The sequence below is a fragment of the Sinohyriopsis cumingii genome, unplaced genomic scaffold (assembly GCF_028554795.1).
Source record: "Sinohyriopsis cumingii isolate HCF-2022 unplaced genomic scaffold, ASM2855479v2 utg001276l, whole genome shotgun sequence".
NCBI classification, from domain to species: Eukaryota; Metazoa; Mollusca; class Bivalvia; order Unionida; family Unionidae; genus Sinohyriopsis; species Sinohyriopsis cumingii.
In genome coordinates, this window is record NW_028315977.1 from 405211 (window position 1) to 425184 (window position 19974).

The following is a 19974-nucleotide window of genomic DNA, read 5'->3' on the forward strand; positions in this document are numbered from 1 at the left end:
CCAATAAAATGTGTTCACATTTCATATTAAGCTCATCATGCTGTAAAGCCAAGTGTACATATGGTATGACCTCAGATCAGTTGCATATCATCATTGTGCATACTTCAAGTTCTAAATGAAACCAGTCTTCAATCAATTATTGCAACTGTTGCTAGAAATAGTAAAACCCCTTGAACAAAATTTTAGAAATCTGCAGAATAGAATTTGATCAAATATGACAGCATCTTTCAGGATGACCTTTTTTGTTGTACGGCGCTGGTGACCTAAGCATTTAGAGCGTCCGTCTTGGATGCAGGAGGTCATGGGTTCAAACCCTGGCCAAGTCATACCAAAAACATAAAAATGGAACTAACAGCTGCCTCACTAGGCATGCAGCATTAAAAGGTTAATGTTAGGACTGGTCATCCTGGTGTCAATGTGACTGGGTGTGACAGGACATTACATGTCTGCAGCATAATGTCCCAGTGTTAGATATCACATAAAGTACAACACTGCAAAAATTGTAGCAATATGACTAAAAATATTTTAAAACTACATTAAAAATCCAAATTTTCAGTGTAGGAATTTGTATTAACCAGCTAAAATATATCCTTTATGCAGATGAACAATATCAGGCTCACTTAGGTCTCATGTTTTCATTCAGTATCTTTATGTTCAGCAGGTGATTAGTCTCTGGATATTATTGGATGTAAAAAAAACTTATTGAATTGGCAGTTAGAAAACATTTATTCTGTATGATGCAACAGCACCCAGGTTATAAGGAATGTATGCAGATTTAATGAAAAATGTTAATAAACAAATGTCTTAATTCGACTTTCTGTTAATCCAATCAAAATTGTATTTTGAAATGCACTGATGGGAGCAAGTACTTGCAGATCATTCAAAATCATAGCCAATTATGAATTTAAATGTTGCAATGTATGTATATTAAATTTGTGAGATAGATTATCAGTATTCATCTAATATCTTCAGTCATAAATGCTAATTGTTGTCTATGTTATATTCCAAAACTGAAAATTTGAGCCAAATTACTCTTCCCCCAAATTTGAGAAGAAAGGTAACCAAGGTAAATTGTACACATATTACTTATGATTTTCATGGATTCAGTTGATTATTTTGGCACAATGTTTGAAAAATTATTGTGTATCCCTCATTTGAATGTCCCTGAATAGACTATATTACTTGTGTTTTGTGTCTCAAAGTCTGATAGATGTTCTAGAACAGACTGTATTACTTGTGTTTTGTGTCTCAAAGTCTGATTGATGTCCTAGAACAGGCTGTATTACTTGTGTTTTGTGTCTCAAAGTCTGATTGATGTCCTAGAACAGACTGTATTACTTGTGTTTTGTGTCTCCAAGTCTGATTGATGTCCTAGAACAGACTGTATTACTTGTGTTTTGTGTCTCAAAGTCTGATTGGTGTCCTAGAACAGACGGTATTACTTGTGTTTTGTGTCTCAAAGTCTGATTGATGTCCTAGAACAGACTGTATTGTGTTTTGTGTCTCAAAGTCTGATTGATGTCCTAGAACAGGCTGTATTACTTGTGTTTTGTGTTTCAGTCTGATAGATGTTCTAGATCAGACTGTATTACTTGTGTTTTGTGTCTCAAAGTCTGATTGATGTCCTAGAACAGGCTGTATTACTTGTGTTTTGTGTCTGAAAGTCTGATTGATGTCCTAGAACAGACTGTATTACTTGTGTTTTGTCTCAAAGTCTGAAAGATGTCCTAGATCAGACTGTATTAGTTGTGTTTTGTGTCTCAAAGTCTGATTGATGTCCTAGAACAGACTGTATTACTTGTGTTTTGTGTTTCAAAGTCTGATTGATGTCCTAGAACAGACTGTATTACTTGTGTTTTGTGTTTCAAAGTCTGATCATGCATCTTCACATCTTTTCATTTGATGTTTTACATGTCATCTATGATGTATTTTATACATATGTATTTTTGTCACAGAATGCATCTCACCTGTTTCTTCAAGCCTCTCATATCCTCCAGTCCAGTCAGAGACGGCCATATGTTCTAGCAGGAGTGATTCTCTACAAAAGTGGGTAGGTGAGATAATTTTGACAACCAAGTTTTTAATGGAATGAAGACTTGTACTTGTATATCATCAGGATCTAAATGACCTATAATCTTTCCATTCCTCCTAAGTGGTTAGAGTGGTTAGAGTGTCCACCTTGAATGTGAGAGGTCATGGGTTCAAATGCCACCTATGTCATACCAAAGACATATACAAATAGTACTACCAGTTGCCTCACTTGGCACTCAGCATTAACAGGTTTGTGTTAGGACTGGTCAGCCTGGTGTAAGGATAATGTGGCTGGGTTGTACATGATGCTACATGTCTGCAGCATGATGCCCCTGTGCTAGACATAACTATAAACTGCCACACTCTAGACATTATAGCGATATGACTAAAATTGTTAAAGCTACATTAAAAATCCAAATGACACACATTTCCATTCCCAATTCCCACCCCACTCTGTGTCACTCTCAGTCCACCCCAAATGACACACATTTCCATTCCCACCCCACTCTGTGTCACTCTCAGTCCACCCCAAATGACACACATTTCCATTCCCACCCCACCCCACTCTGTGTCACTCTCAGTCCACCCCAAATGACACACATTTCCATTCCCACCCCACTCTGTGTCACTCTCAGTCCACCCCAAATGACACACATTCCCATTCCCACCCCACTCTGTGTCACTCTCAGTCCACCCTACCATTCATCCACCAGTTTGGACCTAATACCCACTCACCACCATAACCCTGTCAAATTACCATACATACTAGCTTGTGAGTCCAACTGCAGACTGCACAGACCCAGATCTGCCGTCACATCATGCACCGGCATATCTTGTCCTGTGCTGTATATTAGGAGTAATCAGTGCAACAAACAGCATAGACCATGATCTGCAGGCAGGTCAGGATCTTTCTTGTCTGCAATTTCACTCAACGTATAATTGAGTATATATGGTACTAATGCAGGATATTTTTAGTACTGAAATCACAGCCATACTTGGATCTTTAAAGCCTCACAAAAAAGAAGTTTCATCATCTTTTCAGTTTCCCCTTCCATGCTGAAAGTCTCGCAAACTATCCCAGTTCTTACAAGAACATTATTTCCTCTTACAGGCTGGAATATAAATTTTGTACTGTTTGTTGTTGAATCACATTGGGATTAAGGGTAATGAAAAGACACGTAAAACAGCCAAAGCTACCATGATCTCAGCTATTTCCAGGTAGCAGCAGAGGGGCTGTACAGACCGAAACTTTTTGCACAATAAACCCCTCCAGGAAACTATTCCTCGATAGAGGGCTTATTTCGACGAAATAAACCCTTCTATTCAGAATACAGGACAAAAAAAAATGTCCCCCGAAAACTCGAAGAGTTTCCAGGGACAAACTCGTTGAGTTTGCACTGACAACTTGGGTTACTTCAATAAATCTGAAACAGTTTCCGTGGCGGGGTCGTTATTGAAAAATCCATGGGTCGGGTCCATCCCCTCTGCTGCTCTGGGAAATGAGTTTCCAAGGAAAAACATTTTTATGTTAGCGGAATTAAATCATTGACAAATAAATAATGGCAAATATTGGAGAAGCACATACGACTAGATTAGCTCGAGAACGTCTCGAAGCAATTCAGAAATTTCTTCCTGTCCGTGATAGTGTCAGACAAAAATTACAACTAAGACAGCAAGCACGGGAAGGCTTTGCAGAGACTACGGAGGAATTATTTAAACCCGTGACCAAAGCTACTGAAAAATCCGCAGCTGTTACCAAAGAGGCTTTAATAGAGCAAAGGAAAATTTTACAGGATATTTCAGCTGGACTTAAACCCCCGCCTCCACCCGATGAAGTTGTTGTGTCAGTACCTGCTGGTAAGCGAGTAACAGGGAGAATTACTGACCCCGCCAAAAGATTTACGCCGGATTATATTGAACTTCTTAAAAATGTACCAGAAGAGAAATTACCTGAGACAATACTGTTAGGATTGATTAGAAGAGATGTGTCTTTAAACCCAGAACACGGTTCTATGACAGATGATAATTTTATCAAATATTCGTATCGTATACGTGAAAATAAAAAACAAATCAGCAGGGACGATACAAAATACGATAGACTTGTAGATGCTATACGTAAACTTGAAATTCCACCATCGCAACCTCAAGAAGAAAAATCACCGTTGCAACACACAGAACGACAACAATATCCTTCACGGCGAAGAGCAATAGATCCTGACCTAACTCCGTTAAGTGAATACGAGGCTGCATCTGAAGGAAGTCCGCGGGGCCAAAAATTCAAACAAACTAGGTCGCCGATAATTAGCTTAACAACATCTTCTGAAAGTTTGCCTCAAGACATTTTATCCCCAAGAATTGTACCATCAACAGGGGAGGGTTTAGGATCCGGTTTTATTGCCTGCCCTAATAATATCATCGATGATGTATCACGGTTGGAAGTTCTCATCGGAGGAAGACGTGCCGGAAACAATTCTCCGGAAATTATAAATGAAGCCGCAGATATCTGTCAGAGACTATTTCAGCGTGGCATCATGGATATCAGCATCTACCGGGGGCTCATTGATGAACTCGCAGACGGTTACCACAGCGACTAATAATTAAATTTGCTAGCAAATTCAGTTAGATAAACAATAATTAAATAAAATGATACTACACGATTCTTTTCGCAGACCAAGAAGTGTCAGAGTAGTAAACTCACGATTACCAGTATACGAGGTTGTTTACGGAGATGGAGTCGGTGATGTTGTTAGGGATTTAGTCACAAGAATCGCTCCGAAAGCTGGACCGTTAGCAAAACAATTCGCGATGAAAGCCGCTGATGTTGTCAAGGATAAAGCCATTGGCACTGTTGGTAGTCTTGCCGGGAAAGCATTTCAATCAATCAAGGATCGACTAGCACAGCTGATACGAAAAAAAAACCCAGTCGAGAGGTTGGTGCCAGTAAAACTACCATCCACTGAAGCTATGCCGGCAAATGTTAGTAGCGTAGTAAATAAGGCCGTAAATCAGAAATTAGCTGAGATCGCAACAGCAGGAATTACCTCCAAAGCGTTGCAAGATAGTGTAACTGCTAATTTGATAGCTGGTAGTGGTTTCCGGTGACGATAACATTTTAATTAGATCATCACAAATAATAATAATGTTTGCACGAAAATCCAATGACGCGTTTGATATGTCCAAACCAGTACTTAAAGATGATTCTGTACGTGATTTTCAATATTATTCTTATGAAGCACGTGATCCTAACCAACGCGGAAGAATTGAACTACAGGTCCAGGATACAAGTAGATACTTCTTGCCCGCTGAGGCCTTCATCGAAGTTGAAGGTAGGCTTTTAAAGAATGATAACACTAACTACGGAATCGGCGACCGAGTTGGATTTGTTAACAACGGCATCATGGCGTTATTTAAATCCGCTATTTACATGATAGATGGAAAAGAAATTGAAACAATTCATGATAACGTCGACGTTGCCACAACAATTCTCGGGTTGGCGAGATACTCGGATGATTACACCAGATCAGCCGGACCATCAATGATGTTTGCAAAGGATATAACCGACAGCCCCGAGAACAGGAATGTAACAATGAATAATGCCGGTGACGCAGTTGCATCGATGAACGAAAATTTTAATTTGGGTTTTGCAACACGTAGATCGATGTTAAGTGGAGATGAAGAGTTCTCAGGTGTGATTCCATTGTCTCACATCTTTGGATTCTGCAGAGATGTCCACAAGGTCATATTCGGTGCCAAACACACAGTTGTACTTGTGCGAAAACCTGATGATAATGACGCTATCTGGCGAGATGCTGCTGTTGCCCCTGGTCAGGTAATACTAACTAAACTGTGGTTGTGGATGCCAGTGTTGTCTCCGTCAATCACCGAAGAACAACGACTGTTGTCTTTCATGGACACGGGCGGTAAATCACTGCTATCCTGGAAAACAACAACCACAGACGTTATTCAGGGTGATAATGGTGGGTTGTTTACATGGCATATATCATCGCAACAAGGAGTATCAGCACCACGACATATTTTCATTGCATTTCAATACCGTGCTAGAACAGATAGCCAGGAAAGAAATCCAATGGTATTTGATACACTTGGAGTTTCTGAAGTTTCGTTGAGAATAAATGGGCATCAGGAGCCATCTGAGGATATATTAATAGATTTCGAACATCATCGTGTCGCACGCGCGTATCATCGTCTGATGTCATTTATGGGGCGCGACCTTAATGTAGACACTGGCCTGCAAATATCACAGCGAGACTTTATGAGTTTATATCCGATTTATTACTTTTCGCTGGAACATCTTGATCTGGTTAAACAATCTGTTGTCGACCTACATTTCCGAGCTCGTGTAGGTGTTCCTGCTGGTGGTTACAGAGCGATTGCTGTCATACTCTCCGATAAAGCAATGCTGCTTGAAGGTGTTGGCGGACGAATGAGGGTCATCGACGCTCCAATCGAGAATATGTAACGCAATTAAAATCAAACTTAGGATATAATGTCATACAGTCATGTTAATGTCACCTTGACTTCCGGTCAAACGAAGAAATTGCAATCAAAGAACGCAAGCACGTGCGGGACATCAATAACACTAAAACGAGATCAGATTACTGGTGGTCCAAACAAATTGTCGTTGACTAATACTCAGCTTAAACATTTTAATAAGGCACTAACAGCAAAAACCGGTGTCCGACTTGATTTCTCTGCTGCAGCTATCAAGGACATGACTAAAACCGGTGGAATATTTCCTCTTCTCGCAGCAATACCGGCGTTGATTGCCGCGGCAGCACCAGCCGTAGCAAAAGCCGCAGCACTCGGTGCAGTTGGAACTGCAGCTGGAATGGCACTAAAAAAGGCAACGGGAAAAGGATACAAGAAAAAAAAGGGACGCGGTCTAAGACTACCAGGAACTCCACCATCATGGTATCCAAAAAAATTCTAACGCCGTTGAGCAATTTTGATTTACTCGATGCTGTTAAAAAATTGCGTGTAAAACATTTCAGAGGCGTATTTATGCGAGATCAATTACCGCAACGACCGAATAATCCAGAAACTGGCATTATCAATCTCGACAACAAAGATGGTCCGGGAACTCACTGGGTTGCTTACGCGATCGATCCACGTGGAATTATCTATTTTGATTCGTACGGTTTAGCACCGCCAGTTGAGTTTCTCAAGTATGTCAGCAGATTTTCTAATGTTCCAGTGTGGCAGTCGACGTTACCAACACAAACATTAATTGATCCGCCCATTTGTGGGAGGGAGGTTTTAAATGTTCTTGATGCAATCTCAAGAAATCCAGCAACTCCTCCTCATAAAGTAGTGTATGAATATACCGCATCGAGAAATGCTAGCATTTGAAAAACAGCAATAAGAATAATGGTGGATATTTACGGAAGACCTTTCACACGAGGAGGTAAACCAAGCACAGATGCTGATCTCTCAAAATATGCGACCAAAGATGAAGTCGATAATCTTTTGAATATAGCTGGAGTTGACCCAGATGAAGTTGCTATTTTCCAAGACAGGCAAGGAAAACTAAGAACGAGCAACATTAAGTGGAATGATATAATTCGCAGAGTTCTTGGAGCTACCAAGGATAACTTCGTTGCATTTAGTGATGGCGGCCGGATCAAGGACTCGAATATATCAATCGCAAGCATCAAAGACAGTATTGATAAAGGTGTTGATAAATGTGTGAAAAAAGCCGGTGACACGATGACAGGCGAACTCAGCATGAGCGGCAACAAAATAACCGCGTTAGCGAATCCCGAATCCGACCAGGATGCGTCAAACAAACAATACGTGGACATCGTCAACGGTAAACTAAATACGCTGCGTGCAGAGCATGATGTTCACGTGGGCGCGTTTACAAGATTTCGAAGAAACTTCGTAAAAACTGATGAGGTCGTGGATAAGTTCTTTGGGACTCCTCCAGTCGTCGATGTAAAACTCGCTGATGTAAAGACCGACATTAACACGATCAAACAAACACAGCAGGATATCGTATCGGGTATTCCTGATATCGTTAACAAAACCAGTTTGATTAAAGTTCCCACTGGAGTTACTCCGGGGCATATCACCAACATCGTATTCACGGTATCATCGGGATTCGCAACATGGTCACGACAAAATAACACTATCAAATATACAGCAACAGCCACCGGTGTTTACAGGTTGTCTGTGTTTTCAGCCGCTAAATTTGAAATCTTCACAACATATCCTTGGAGACATTCCACCGATAAGTATTCCGGGGTTTGCACTGTAATACTAAACAGCGGAACCGAGGAAACATTTATGCTTGAAGCCGAGGACGATAGTTTAACAGCAACATCTTACTGGTTTTGTTTGGAATTCGTCGCTGCAACGCCTCAATTGGTTACCGCGTAATTGAATAATGTCAACGACGCCAGATGCTCAACAATATCGATACAATCAAGTCCGTGAGTGGCAATCTGAGTTAAAAACTGTCATCGAAGTAACTAGTCAAAAAGTAAAAAAATACAAGCGCCGCATAACAGTGCTGGATATTATGGTTTATTCAGTATCTGCCGTTGTTGCATCTGCCGGAGCAATACTATCAGCGGTCACTCCGGTAACTGCAGCAGTCGCCGCCACGATCTGTGTTTCCGCGGCCACAACAACAGCTGGAGTTTTCGGCATCATAGCAAAAAAAATATCATCATGTGCTAACACAAAATTACACGATTACACGACAAAATTAAATACAGCCACGACCGCATATCAGAAATTATCATCGCTGATATCATCATCGTTAGACGTGCAAAGTAGCGACGCTACGATATCAGATTCTGAATTCAAACTAATGTCAGATGCGTACAATGACTATTTGAAAACTAAACAAATAAATAATGTCAATAGAACTGCTTCAACAAATAGTCACAAACACAACACCGGTAAGGACCACAATGATCTCAGTGTCCTCGACGACACCAGAATTCGGTATTAATTTTCGAACTCCAATTCCAGTGAGTGAAATCGCGTTAGCAAAGCTCAGTGTGTATCACAGCTGGCCCAATGTTAGGTCGGCATCATTTGGTGGTCTGCAGCCAAATAATTCATTCGTGTTCGGGAAAAGCAAAGCCGACTCCGGCGAACAGGGTGAACTTGACTGGAATACAATTACACTTCCCACTGGGAGTTATCAGATCGAAGAAATCAATAATGAGATACAACGCCAAATAAAACGAATCACCGGCAAGGAAGCCAAAATATCTATAACAGCTCATGAACCAACGCTGTCTGCGGTCATTGAAATCTCAACGCCAGGATACGCCGTGGATATTTATAACAGCTCAATCCGAACATTATTAGGATGGCCAAAGGCCCCCGAGGTTAAACCTCGTCCACCAAAACCTGAAAAATCGGATTTTATGACCTATAAAGAAGCACTACACGACCTCGAGTACAATTATTATTTACTCCTTGCAGATCAATTACTAGCAAGAAAAAGTACTTTAATGCCCGATACTTGGAGTATAGAAGCTCCACGTGTTAAGGGGGGGGGGGGGGCAGGAGCTCCGTGTTTACCGTCTAGATGATATAGAATCTGAATTATTTATTCCGATCAATCTAGTACATAAACAACAGCTACAACTCCTGCGAGTATATTTCCAAGATTATATTTCTGATTTAACAAGTCCGCGTGATAATATTATCACAACCATAGAAAAACTAAACAAACTCGCATCGGCCATGGAAACTATAAATCTAAGAATAATTCAGGCTTTACTGGATCTTAAAGACTATATCGATGATAATTATAGACAGATAGCCAGAGCAGATTTTGCAATTAAATATGGTATTCAAGTGAATGATATTTCAGATTTTAAATTTCCTGGATATAACGTGCCCGAGCTGAGAAAATCAGTCTCTGATCTCATCGATCAATCTTTCGAAGATATTCTTGCCGCGTACGAACGAATAAAACCACAACCTGTTATTCTCAAGCACGACAACAGTACAGCATCCGATGGCAGACACATCTCACCCGGGATCGTAAATATCACAGATGTTATTGCGGTCAATCTTGTATGTGACGTCATCGATGGCAGTTACAGCGCATCAGATACTACGACGGCACAACAGGGGTTTATCCTGTATACGTTCACACCAAGAGACCCCCCTGGTTTTCTGATTGTGCAAGAACCAATCAATCCGGTCTATCTACGGTGTCATAACCCGTGGTTGTCAACGATAAATTTCAAACTCACCGACCAGAGGGGGAATTTGTTGGACCTGCGTGACGAGACTGTTAGTATAAACTTACTGGTGAAGTCCTAAGTCAAGGGATCCATAATATTTATAATAGTTTTTTTTTCTGCACTGATCCATTTTCGTCATTTTATCGTGCAAATACCCTATCAAAACCAGCATAAGTTATCGTTGAAAGTGCTAGCACGCATTTAAAAAAAAACGGTTGTGTATAATGTATCAACCCGAGTACATTCATGCACGAGTTCATATTCATGATAAGCAAATTCTTTACGAGGCAATAAAAACCGCATTTCAAATACAGACATTCCCAGAACAGTATTTCCCCGTTAAAATAGTTATTGACGTGTATGGTGACGAAGACTTCTTGTTAACTCCGTCACAATTAACAGAGCTACAGCAAAATCATATGATCATAGTTTGGTGTCAACGAGAACAGATTATGAACTATTCTCATTCCTGTATTGATGTTGAAACGCTTAAGCAAATCCTGAAAATCTGAAAGCGCCCTTCACTTGAGAAACTCTTTGAGTTTCCAAGGGCAAAAAAAATAATACACTTTTTTTTTTTACCCGTGGAAATGTGCTTTACACTCCAAGCGGGGGGGGGCGCTAGCGTTCTCAGGTTCTACTTTCACTTTGTGCTGTGAGTCACACGCTATGCGGTTTATACTTCCTTGTCGGCCTCGTAGTCAGAAACACTAGTATTTTTGTCAGAAATGCAAGGTATTTCCGTGTCTAGATTCTTTATATAACCTTTTAACCGTCTCACCCTGGTGCTAATTAATTTTCGAGTCTCATACTCTTGTGACAATCCAAGACGAATCTTCTCAACTGCACGGCACAGTGGAATAAATTCAGATACCTGATTTTCAGTTATCCCGGCAAGTGATCTGTAAACACGATCTTGCAAACCCTTAATGAACCTATAACGAGCAGGGAGATTGTTCTTCCCCAAGCGTGATAGCTCATTAAAGGATTCAAAATCTGACATAATTGTTTCAGTGTCTAGTAAAATATTAAAACCTCGCTGTTGTAATTCTTTAATTTCAACAAGTATGGTATTTATATTTTCGTGATTCATATTATTATATATTTTTATATTTTTAATAGAAACACTTTGCATGAGAAACGCTAGCTTTCCAAAACAAAACGAGACAGTCGGAAACATTTATCCCCTGCAAGGGCCTAGATCGTCAAATAACGTTCTAGAACCCCACGAGGACTGCTTCCGACATGACAATACAACATGTAACACGAAACACTTTATCCCCTGCAAGAGCCTCTAGATATCTATAGGCTCAAGAGGACGTGTTTAGTGAATTGACAAGGACAAACATATAACACGTAACTTATCCTAAGGACGGACCCCTCTGACTGCCAAGTGACTCAGAGGCACATTTATTTACAAGACGAGACAGCCCTGGCTTCTAGGATCGAGTTCTCTAGCAGGCCCGGCAAACATTTATTTGACAACACAAACAACCTTTACCTCTGATTCGAGTATCACAGCAAGCAAAGGTACAATGAACATGTAATCTTATCCTAAGAGACGGTACAGAACAGACAACCTTTACCTCTGATTCGAGTATGACAGCAAGTAAAGGCACAATGAACATGTAATCTTATCCTAAGAGACGGTACAGAACAGACAACCTTTAACCTCTGATTCGAGTATGACAGCAAGTAAAGGCACAATGAACATGTAATCTTATCCTAACTTATCCTAAGACCTTATCCTATGACGACACAAACATACACAGGTGGGTCATTTTCTACGGTCAGCAGCAGAGCAAAACCATCCATTGAATCGACCATTGGATGGTACACAAAAGACACCCGCCATTGGCGGATTAAATTTATGGTTTTGCTTGCGCGTGCTGACTTTCGATCGACCCAAAGGTCTTAGGGAGCGATTTCGTATATAACCCAACTGTTACTTGCGAGTTGGAAATTCGCTCTAGCAGTGGGCGGGACTTGTTTAAAATATTTTAATTGTATGTTTTCTTAAGCGCGGTCATATAACAAGCACAGAAGAGCAAAACAGTCGGATATATTCAGTAAAACGAGGATATTGTTTGTAAAAAAATATATATTCTACGGTAAATAAATGATTACATGTTATGAACTCGATAAAATATTTTATCAAGGTGGCTTTCTTAGGGGGAGCAAATCCTCTGACCAGCAACGACAACTCTGCAAAGCGTTACACACTCTCGGAGGAGTTATCGTCGTTTGTGTCAACGATAAGAGTTATATAACAGAATGAAATCTTCTGTTTGAGCTTCTTTGAAAATGCTGTTTTGTAGATCCCATCTGCGACATGCTGTACAGAAGGTGGACAAATACCGAAATACCTACCGGCTGCGCTCATTGATTGAAATATTATTTCTTCACGAGTCTCAACATTCACAGATTTCACTGCTCTTCTTATAGCTGTTTTACATTTAACTCTTCCTCGTATGGTATTCTTGCTCTGAGTGATCGCTTGAAGGTTTTCAATACTGTTATCAAGTCTGTTCCCGTTAATATGATCAATGACAAGGCCTTTAGGGATCTCTCCGTTAAAAACCTCATAGACGAAACGATGACATAAATACCTCCCTTTCCTAACAGTAAATCTTAAATAACCAGCATTATCAACTGTACCAACTTGTTTCCTCAGCCTGTAGTTTCTCACTATGCCATCTCGGTTTGCCTCATAATTTGGAATAGTTGGATGTCGGACGAATTCTTGATTCATTATACTATAAGCAAATCATTGTCTAATTCATAATTTGTCTGAAAACTTATTTATGTAATCACGCTCGCATTTGAGAGCGTTATCACAGTCTGGATTTTTTTTATCATAATACCGTTTTAGTTCTCGATAGCGTTTTCCACCACACGCTGAACATAATTGCGTTTTTCCTCGTACTCCAATGCCGCATCTGATACACGGTATCGGTCCTAGACTCCCACCGCGGACCTGTTGAGCATGTTGTCCACAGTATTCGCCTCTGCAGGGTTTGCTACACGGCGCTGATGAATTTAGTTTGATCCACTTGCATTGGTTCATCATATAATATATTTGTCTATTTAAATATTTGTCTTAATTATAATAATGGGTTTTGAAAGACTATCCAGAATAAAACCCATATCAGGTTCTAGATTCGATCTTGACCGGTTAACCGCTGATCCACGACGAAGAGAGTTAGCAGAGGTAATTGGTGTTATCAAGAATGCCAAAGAAGAGTTTCGTCGTGATGGTGCCGCACACACGTGGTCTTCGTATAAAATTATCCTCGGAAACGCGAGCATTTCTCGTGACCGTATCATTGATGCTACCATGAACGATACAATCGCGCGTAACATAATTGGGTATCTCGACGATAGAAGATATTTCGTACAGATAAAATTTATTGTTGGAGTCGGCGAGGGAACGTGGATTATCAGAGACAAACTAGACCCTGTTCTTGATGCCAGAGGCGTTCGTGGAAAAACCGTTCTGTTAAGTAAAGACTCAAAACCGGGAGTACTTGTTGGGATTGATATACCATATTATGCCAGAGCGTATCCTGTGACCGCAGTTGTTTATGGAATTTATCCGATGAAGAAACCACGCGTTGATAAACTCAAACCGATGAAGGTGTCGGTGTTGAATTGTGTAGCTGAGCGAGTAATGGAACATTTTAAAAATGCAATGCGAGGAAACGGCCTAACACCGCTAAGACAAACTAAAATAACAGCGTGGGCGACACGAGTAGCGGATAAAGGAGCGTCAATAAATGATGTTGCTGAGCTAGAGCGATTACTAAAATTTCCTATAACGGTTTCATCGTTAACCGGTGAGGTATTGTATGAGTGTAAATACAATTCCCGTGGAACACCAATAACTATTATCGATCATAACAGTCACGCCTGGACTGACTCGGTTAGGATATTTCCGCAAGACCGTGTTGTGAAGTATTATCCGGAATTGCAAAGCAATTCTGGGAGCATGTTTGATTTTATTTATCAGATAAGTAAAACCGATCCAGTGTCTGTGTGGTTATTCAGAAGTAGCGAAGATGGAGAATATGATCAGTTTGTGAGACCCAACGGGGAAATATACAGAACAATGGCGTTACAGCAGGAAATGAAAAAACTCGCAGAAAAATATCATGCTGGCAACACTGATACGTTACTGACACACTGTTTTACTGTCCCGGGTGTTGTCGCGCATGTAGCCCGGGAACGAAATTCATGGAGACCAACTCCGAAAAGTTTTCTTGCTGATATCCAGCAGAGCTGTGTCGAATACGGACACGGCGGTTTGTGGAATACTCAGTATGATCACCGCGGTATGATATCCGTGGACATGACGGCGTGTTATCCAGGAAGTTTCCTTGGGCGTGGAGAATGCAGCGAATATTTTAAACGGTTTGGCCACGCTGGCAATACCATGACAAGAGTAGCTGTCAACGGTGTTTTACCCGATTTTGACTTGACCGGATTTGCTTGTGTGTCGTCGTTTAAATTCGCTAAGGATTTACATCCTGTGTGTTATGTTTGGTTTGGCAGACATTTCGTTGAGAAGCGATGGGCACCGATAGTGTTATTGCGATACATGCTTGACAGTCGAATACTGTTGTCGCTGACGGTCAGCGAAGCGATTATATGTTATTGTCGTCAAACCGAAGTTTGGTTGCCAACTCCAACGCCGGTTACGTTAGAAGAAGTCATCGAAGATTGGTCACGAGAATATCCAGAAACTTCTATCGACGCTATCATCAAGAAAGCTCCTGAAGTACTTAAAAGCAAACTCAGAAATGATGAAAGCACAGCAAAAGATCTAGGACGAAGAATAATAGGGAAATTCACTCAAGGTGGAGCGTATGATCATAAACAACATCACAGTCGATTAATCATGGACAAGACTGAATTGGATCTTATTGTCGCTGATGCAGCCACGAACAACATGTTCTGTAACCGCAAAGATGTGTTTCTGTCAAACGGGGAAAAACTAGGGACTGTTTTTAGTTATATTGACGGAGAATCATCTCAGTACATACATTTGAGATCTTCGATGCTGGCTTATGTATCCATAAATTTGTTGTCGATGATCAATAGATTCCCTGTTGCCGCAGTGAGAGTTGCAACGGATTCATTTTATATTGATAAAAAACACTCAGCGCTGTTGGATAATGTTATATCGGATGATCCATCGTGGGGCTCGTGGAGAATAAAGAATGAAATGTTACACGGATATTGTAAATCGGCTGATGTTGAAATCGAGGATGAGTATCGCAGCGCAGAAATATCTTCGATGGTTTCGTCGGGGGCAACTTCGTTGTTGCCGCCGGTGCACGATCCTGTTACAAGACACAAAACAGTTTATCTGAACGGTCCTGGTGGTTCTGGTAAAACAACTCGAGCGATTGAATTATTTAGAAACTCTGACATGATTGTGCTAACACCCACACACAGACTTGCCAGGGAGATGAGACAACGGGATGTTAACGCGTGCACGTATCACAGTTTTTTCAAATACAGCGGCGGCACGTGGACACCTGAACGAATGGGAACGAAATATATTCCCGAGAAAATCATCTGGGATGAGATAGACACTGTGCCGTTGGATACATTAAAACAGTTTCTGGATTGGCTGCTAAAGAAAAATACCGCAGTGGTGATGTGCGGCGATCATGGTCAACCACCCCCATTTACAGGTGAATCTCCACACGAGTGGCTGAAAACTTTTGTAGATTATTATGAGGAAATAACTAACGATGTTAGAGCACTCGATGAAACGCTGAAAGAGTTTAAGGCACTGATCAGGCTACAAACCAATAAAGTCCAGTGTGAGATAATGCGTGAAATAATTCCAGAGACTTCGCTGAGCGACTTTTGGGAAACGTGGAAACCAGGTGATTTAATTGTGGCAAGTAGAAAGATAGTCAGGGACACACTTCAGCAGCGGTTATTTCAGTTACATCAGAAGAAATTTCCCATGTTGCCAGTGCCGTTGTGTTATAGACCAGCTGATACGCGATTGCAGAATATTGATGTTGATATTCCAGGGCGCCTGACTGCGTCGGGTCCGGAGAAACAGAATTTAGTATTAAATGATATTGTCACAGTTGATGTTGATGCTGTTGAACAGGCACTGAAAATGAGCAAATCCCCGTGGACGCTAGGATACGCTATGACCATCCACAGTTCGCAGGGACTAACTATTTCAGATACAACAGTTTGGATTGTTGATGATCGCATCGAGTGGTCAAATTTAGTTTATTTAGCCGTGTCAAGAGTAAGAAGGATAGGTCAGTTACGAAGAATTGTATTAGATGATGTTGTCAACAACAGCTCAATCGCTGATGACACAATAAGAAAGAAATTAGCCGGTTACAAACAGAGCGACAAAAAAAATGGTAGAGAGTTTGATCCCAAACAAAGTTTGGATGTTGAATTTGTAATACAATTACAACAACAGCAGAATAATCACTGTGCGAGTTGTAATTGTTTATTGCTGTGGCAGTATTCGAAAAACGACCCAAGGCAATTCACCGTAGATAGAATAGATAGCAGTCGCGGTCATACACGTGAAAATGTGATGTTGACCTGTCTTGAGTGTAACCGACGCAGAGGTGTTGCTGCAGTTATTTAAATGATTGAATCACTTCAGTGCGGATCACTTTAGTGATCGGGGTGGTAATTGTGTATCCTCGGGAATCACCTGAAGTTGCTCGCGTTTAAATCCGCGTTGAGGAGCAGTCGAATCTAATCTGTAGATTGCGTTTCTCCCAGTTGATCTGGTTATGCTGGATATCTTATGTGTAGTAACACTCCATGTGGGATCGGTTGCTCTTTTTTTTCCTCCTTCTAGTTCGCCTGGTTCGTATAAATACCTAACGGTGACATTACCCAGCAGTGGGGACGCTAGCGTCCCTGGCTGCGTTGAAACATTTTGTTGCTGTTGTCCGCGTTCACTGACGCGGGGTATATATTTTTTTGTGATTGCATTTACAGGTCTCATGTTTGTTGTTCTGGTAATTTCATTATTCAGTGCGGCTATCACGTTTGGCAGTCTTGCAACCCATTCACGAGATCTCGTATCGTAAATGAATTCCCTCGCGTACTGGTATCCGAATAATCTCTCAGCGAGTGTTCTATTAAATCGCTCAACAATTGCCTGATCCCGATGAATTTCAGTATGTCCTCGTCGTATGGTAACGTTATGCTGCTTTGTCAGTGATGACACCGCGCCCTGAAATTCCTTGCCAGGATCAACTTGTAATAATCGTGGCCAGTTTAGAGGTCCTCGTTGATAAATTCGTTTAAACGCAGAGGCGACTTCGGACGCTGTTTTAGTCGCTAACGGTTCTGCTTCTTTGTATCTACTGGCAACATCAACTACTGTTAGCGCGTATTTGTATATTTTTCTACGGACAGTATCATGAGGCAGGAATAGTATGTCAGCCTGATGAACTTCATTGGGCACACTAACATCAAAATGTGCAAAGTTGATTTGTCGAGGTGGTGGTAAGTAGATTTGCCATATTGCTTGTTTTGATAGCCAATTTTTGGCAACCTCGCGTGTTACTGATGCCGCGTTGGCGAGTTTATTAATTGCTGAGTTACCTCTCCAGTATCCGATTGGGGAATAATAAATCGCTTGCATTTTTATTTAATTATCCAGCGCCTAATACTAATTTAGATTTCATCGCTGATCTTACTAACCAATTAGCGAGTGACTCCTTAAATGATTTATTTTTTATGGCGCTTAGTGCATGAATTAATTTCACATCCGCGATATGCCTGTCTTGTAGATCTTTACTTCGATAAGCAACATCATGTATGTGACACGCTGCGTCGATAGCGTTTATCGGATACTCTCCCGGTTTTGGTTTAGATTGTTCATCAAGTCTGATATCTAGTCGGGTCCCTGGACCGCAGTAATTGTATCCTGGGAGATGTTTTTCTCCGGGATACTTTGCCCAGGGAGTTCCGGGGAGCTTTCCAAGTTTGGCTGCAATGTCACCTCCGCTAAATTCTCGCTTTTTTTTTTAAATCTAAATTTTTTTGTGCCACATCGCGTACACTTACCAGAAAGTGCTTGTCTGTTATTTTTTGTTGTAATGGTTGTTAGATCATTCGTAGGGGTTCGTGCCTTACACTTCACACAATATAGATCCATAATTATTATTCTTTATATACAAATGGAAATTACAGATTTTTCTGCGACAAAAAAGAAAGAGCCAGTTAAGCATAATTCAGTGCTACCAAACTCTATCCGCGCGATTATAATTGGGCCATCCGGTTCAGGTAAAACACAGCTGTTGCTGAACTTGATAATGAAGTGGATCAAATGGGATAAACTGTATTTGATAGCTTCATCTGTAGATGATCAACGATGCTATAACGTTATAAAAGATTTTAATGAGAGTGCAAGCGCGCTGAGTAAAGACGGTGAGGATGTTGTTGAATTTATCACTGATATCGAAGAAGCCCCCAGCGTCGAGGATCTTGATGAATCAATTAACAACCTAGTAGTGTATGATGATGTTATGTTGGACAAGCAAAAAAATCCCGCAAGAATATTTTCCCGGGGACGTCACAAAAACACTGATGTGATTTATGTTACTCAGCGTTATACACAAATTCCTAAAGTAATCAGGGATAATTGTAATCTTCTTGCGATATTCAATGGAGTTGATACACATACACTGAGAAATATTCATCAAACCTGGTGTGGTGGTGATATGGATTTAAATAAATTTAAAAATTTCTTCAGTCATGCTCAAAGAAAACCTCACGGATTTGTGACAATAAATTTACACGATCCCAGAACAAGATACCGTATTGGACTTGATACACTATTTGCAACATAAAAATGTTTTTCCTTGGAAACTCATTTCCCAGAGCAGCAGAGGGGATGGACCTGACCCATGGATTTTTCAATAACGACCCCGCCACGGAAACTGTTTCAGATTTATTGAAGTAACCCAAGTTGTCAGTGCAAACTCAACGAGTTTGTCCCTGGAAACTCTTCGAGTTTTCGGGGGACATTTTTTTTTGTCCTGTATTCTGAATAGAAGGGTTTATTTCGTCGAAATAAGCCCTCTATCGAGGAATAGTTTCCTGGAGGGGTTTATTGTGCAAAAAGTTTCGGTCTGTACAGCCCCTCTGCTGCTCAGGTAGACAACTTATATAAAATATTATGTAAATTATTGTACTCATACACGGTAAAATATGTTGAGTAAGAACAAATCACAAAGTGGAGGTGTTATTGTAATGATTTCACATCAGTCACATGTACCTACTCATGCTTATCTACTGAAGGGTGAACCTCCACTGAGAGTAGAGAACATTGTTGTCAAGTATATCAATTTCCACCCCACAAGAGAAATATTTTGATGTGAAATCGATGAAGAAACTTTACATTGATTTGCTATACAATAAAATATTGAACTTTTGATGAAATAATAATGATGAGGACTTTGTATAGCGCCTAATCTTTAGAAGCTCTAAGCACTTTACATCATTAGACAACACCTATAAGATAATAAAAATCATAAAATAATATTATTACAAAAACAAACACCATGAAATTAGAAAAACATTAAAAAATTAAAAAAACATGCTGAGAATATTTCAGGTAGGAAACATTCCCTCATAACAAATTAAAACAATTGAGATTCTTGGCATTACATGATTATGTGGATGTTCCAAGTAATAA

At 40.5% G+C, this 19974-nt stretch overlaps 1 protein-coding gene across 1 annotated transcript in view; it reads left to right on the forward strand.

The window, feature by feature from the left end:
- The window catches only part of LOC149772682 (uncharacterized), an 84487-nt gene that overhangs the window by 16384 nt on the left and 48129 nt on the right, over window positions 1–19974 (forward strand). The window contains exon 6 of the mRNA XM_089947494.1: window positions 1956–2050. Coding sequence (XP_089803620.1) covers window positions 1956–2050 — 95 coding nt within the window. The remainder of the gene's footprint in view (window positions 1–1955; window positions 2051–19974) is intronic.